At 44.4% G+C, this 3205-nt stretch overlaps 1 protein-coding gene across 1 annotated transcript; it reads right to left on the bottom strand.

Moving 5' to 3' along the window:
* Nucleotides 1-1555: 1555 nt before the first annotated feature.
* Nucleotides 1556-2764, bottom strand: SARC_06688 (hypothetical protein; the record flags this gene model as incomplete). The annotated part of the gene is made up of 3 exons (XM_014299400.1): nucleotides 1556-1670; nucleotides 1941-2025; nucleotides 2427-2764. Coding segments are annotated over 3 exons (538 nt in total), but the record flags the coding sequence as incomplete, so codon positions are not given.
* Nucleotides 2765-3205: the final 441 nt, after the last annotated feature.

Here is a 3205-nt window from a genome sequence, read left to right as displayed (position 1 = left end):
ATATGTAGTAACTGTTTACTATTGTGTGATAAGGGATGATATTACCCTGCATGACACCGCTTGCTTGTATATGCCTAGTGTTGTATGTGTGGTAGCTGTTTACTAATTGTGTGATATGAGATGAGAATACCTTGCATGAAGCCTTTTGCTTGTTTATGGCTAGTGTTGTATGTATAGCAAATGTTGGGTGTCTATTCGCGGTACCAATTTAACGGCCATGAAATGTTAAAAGTCCGATTTGCGCCAGAAGTATCCGTGCTTAGTCCTACGCTCATGGCAATTTAACTACACTTTGTGTATACCGATGTGTATGTGTATGTATATGTGTATGTGTATGTCTGTGTGTGCGCAAACATCACAGGCCGCCACTTCCCACCCCAGCAACCAACCGACGGCCACACACCGCACCACACAGAACTCAAAATCTTAGCAGGAGCGCGTGCCCAAGCAAGTATATGAACAAGGGGAGTGTATGGTGCGTGTATGCGGATCTCCATTAATCCTATATACATAGTAGTGAGTACGACCCTTGAGGCAACTTTTTATAACCGTAGAGGTAGAGATGGCCTATACATACTTTAAGCTCAAAGGAGGACGTGTGCGCGCAAGCGTGGCCTCTGACAGGTGTGACCAATGACCGGAATGTGATGGCGCATTTGTCCTGTCCACGGAGAGTATTGCTGAGCAATATGCACTCTGTCTCTGCTCAAAATAAAAGATATGCCCTGAGTGCCTGTCTACCAATCGCTTTATCTCCAAATACAACACAAGCGGGGAGTTCTTGATGACATGTACTATCGAATGAGAATGGTGTTCAATGTGTATATTGATATGAAACGGTGTCTGTGTAAAGTCTGCATACACAGGTCGTATAACTGGTACACTACCAAAAAAATTGTCTCCACGTAGACACAAATACAGTTTACGTGGCTGTTCGATGTTTTACAGTTCACAACTCAACTATCTTACGAGCGAATTTAGTAACTAGTGTTAATAGAAACTAGGGTTAGTACAGGAAATTGGCAGATATTATCGGCTTATAGCACACAAAGCCAAATATATCATGAAGTGTTCCGAATAAGAAACAATGTATAGGGATTGCTATATTTAAACCAGGCGAAAGGAATGATACCGAGACAGATTGGAGCAAAACTAGACATGCAGATAATAGCATAGCTCACAGCATAATCTCAGACACCGCAACACATAGCGAATGCTATGAAGTTCATACAAATACACTTATTCAAATGTATATGCATATGTACGCACATAGAGCGACATACATGAGTGCTAGTGTAAAGATGCGTGTTGGCAAATATATAAGTACGTAAATTGTCTGTGGTCGTGTGTGATTCATACAACGGGATTACATGCGCTTGGTAAATCACATATACATCCTACCCCCCCACCCGTCATCACCAAACCTATATTTATAAGATCACATTTTACACCCCGAGATTCATTCCCTATGTAATATTTGTATTCAATGCTATCTCAGCAATTGATTCAACTAAAACAATACTCAAACAAAATATTTGTTTCGCATACGGCACACCTTCCCTCCCAGTATCACTCGTCTGTTGTATATTAGTGTGTGTTGCAACATCGCATGATTTTCTCTCCGTTTCAGCATCTCTCCTCTCGCGTTGGGTCTGCAGCCTATCGTACAGCTGTCAGATGGGGCACAAACAAACATAATACGTTAATCAAACCGCGCCCCACTGTTATTGTATATAAGTTGTATTCTCATTCACAAAACGTATGCAACGCCGGGTTTAACGGAAATGCAACGTAGAAAGCCCATCCAAATATGCTGGCCCCTGAATTCCGGTGATTCAGCATCAGAAACACGACATATCAGTCCCATCACACAGCTGTAAACAAACCCGGCAATGAGAACTGTGTAGCCCACACACCCCCGGCAAGCACTGCAGACACACCTCGACCACACCACACACACCTCTCTGTCGGTGCGCTCCTTGACTCTTTCGATTATCATGTACCCGAATCTGATTGGTCGTCTGGCTGATCCGTGTTGCGTAGTGTAGTGGGGCAGGAATGAAATACAGGTTGGGTTGGAGAGGGAGATGCCGTCGTTACATGCGGGTTGGGTTGATATGGTTTTGAAGCAAAGTATACTTCATACAGTGCAATAAGAATATAAAGTACAATAAGAGTTCGCCGACGTACCCGTCATATGTTGATACACAAATAGGTAATGTTATATCTGTTCTCTGAGAAAAACCATGCTCTGAGGTACGTCAAAGGCCGTTTCGTAGAGCAACCAATACCCTTGATGTTGTCCTCGCCATCCTTTGACACACAGCACAAAGCGTCAAAAGCCAAGGGAAAGCGCCACGCTGTAGCGATGGATCTAGAAACCACACCATCCTCAACCCGAGTTCCCCCATTCCCAACAAACATACCGGTGCGACGGCTGGTACATTTCTATATCGACCTCCTCGCAGCCCTGTTCATATACGCACATACTCGCTGTGCTCTCAGGGGGTCGGGGGGCTTTGGTAGTGGTGTTGGGTGGCTTGCGCGTTAAGTGTTCGGTGATATCAAGGCTTTCACATGTCACCCACTCGCACTCGGTCTCAGCATCTCTCTGTCTGTTCTTACGACGGCCGGTCTTTGTGAATGGGAGTGTAGAGATTGCGGGGTTGACCAGGCTATATGTGTGTGATCTGAGAATCTTCAGGTATACGCTTATGGGGGTTGTTCTGGTTGTTACAAGAGGAATCTGAAGAGTTGTGTGCATACTGTTTTTGGTGTCGAGAGTACTACGCCAGTTTCTGAATGTAATAACCCCTGTATCTAGACGCAAGTACAACTAATATCGGCATGTATTTGCTTGCTTGCCTTATGAAAAGTGTGGCGCAAATGAGATCAAGGTCTGCGGGTTATATACTGTAAGGGCAGCTATCCGAAGATCAATGCTCTTTATATTTGAATTTCGCTGTTGAGAGTTCAGGTGCTGCATGTACTTTGTGTATGCCGTATTGTAGATTGATTTCGGCATTCATAGCTCTACAGACTGTACTATTAAACAGGAATGGTCACCAATAAAAACTCAAACACACATGTGTATAAGTAAACACATATGCACCTCGAGCACACAGGCAAACACACACACACAAACCTTTCCCGCCTTCCCCCCCCCCCCCCCACACACACCCATCTCTCTCTCTCTCTCTCTCTC

Source organism: Sphaeroforma arctica (assembly GCF_001186125.1).
Source record: "Sphaeroforma arctica JP610 unplaced genomic scaffold supercont1.488, whole genome shotgun sequence".
In the NCBI taxonomy this organism is placed as follows: domain Eukaryota; class Ichthyosporea; order Ichthyophonida; genus Sphaeroforma; species Sphaeroforma arctica.
This window is presented reverse-complemented; position numbering and strand designations above follow the sequence as displayed.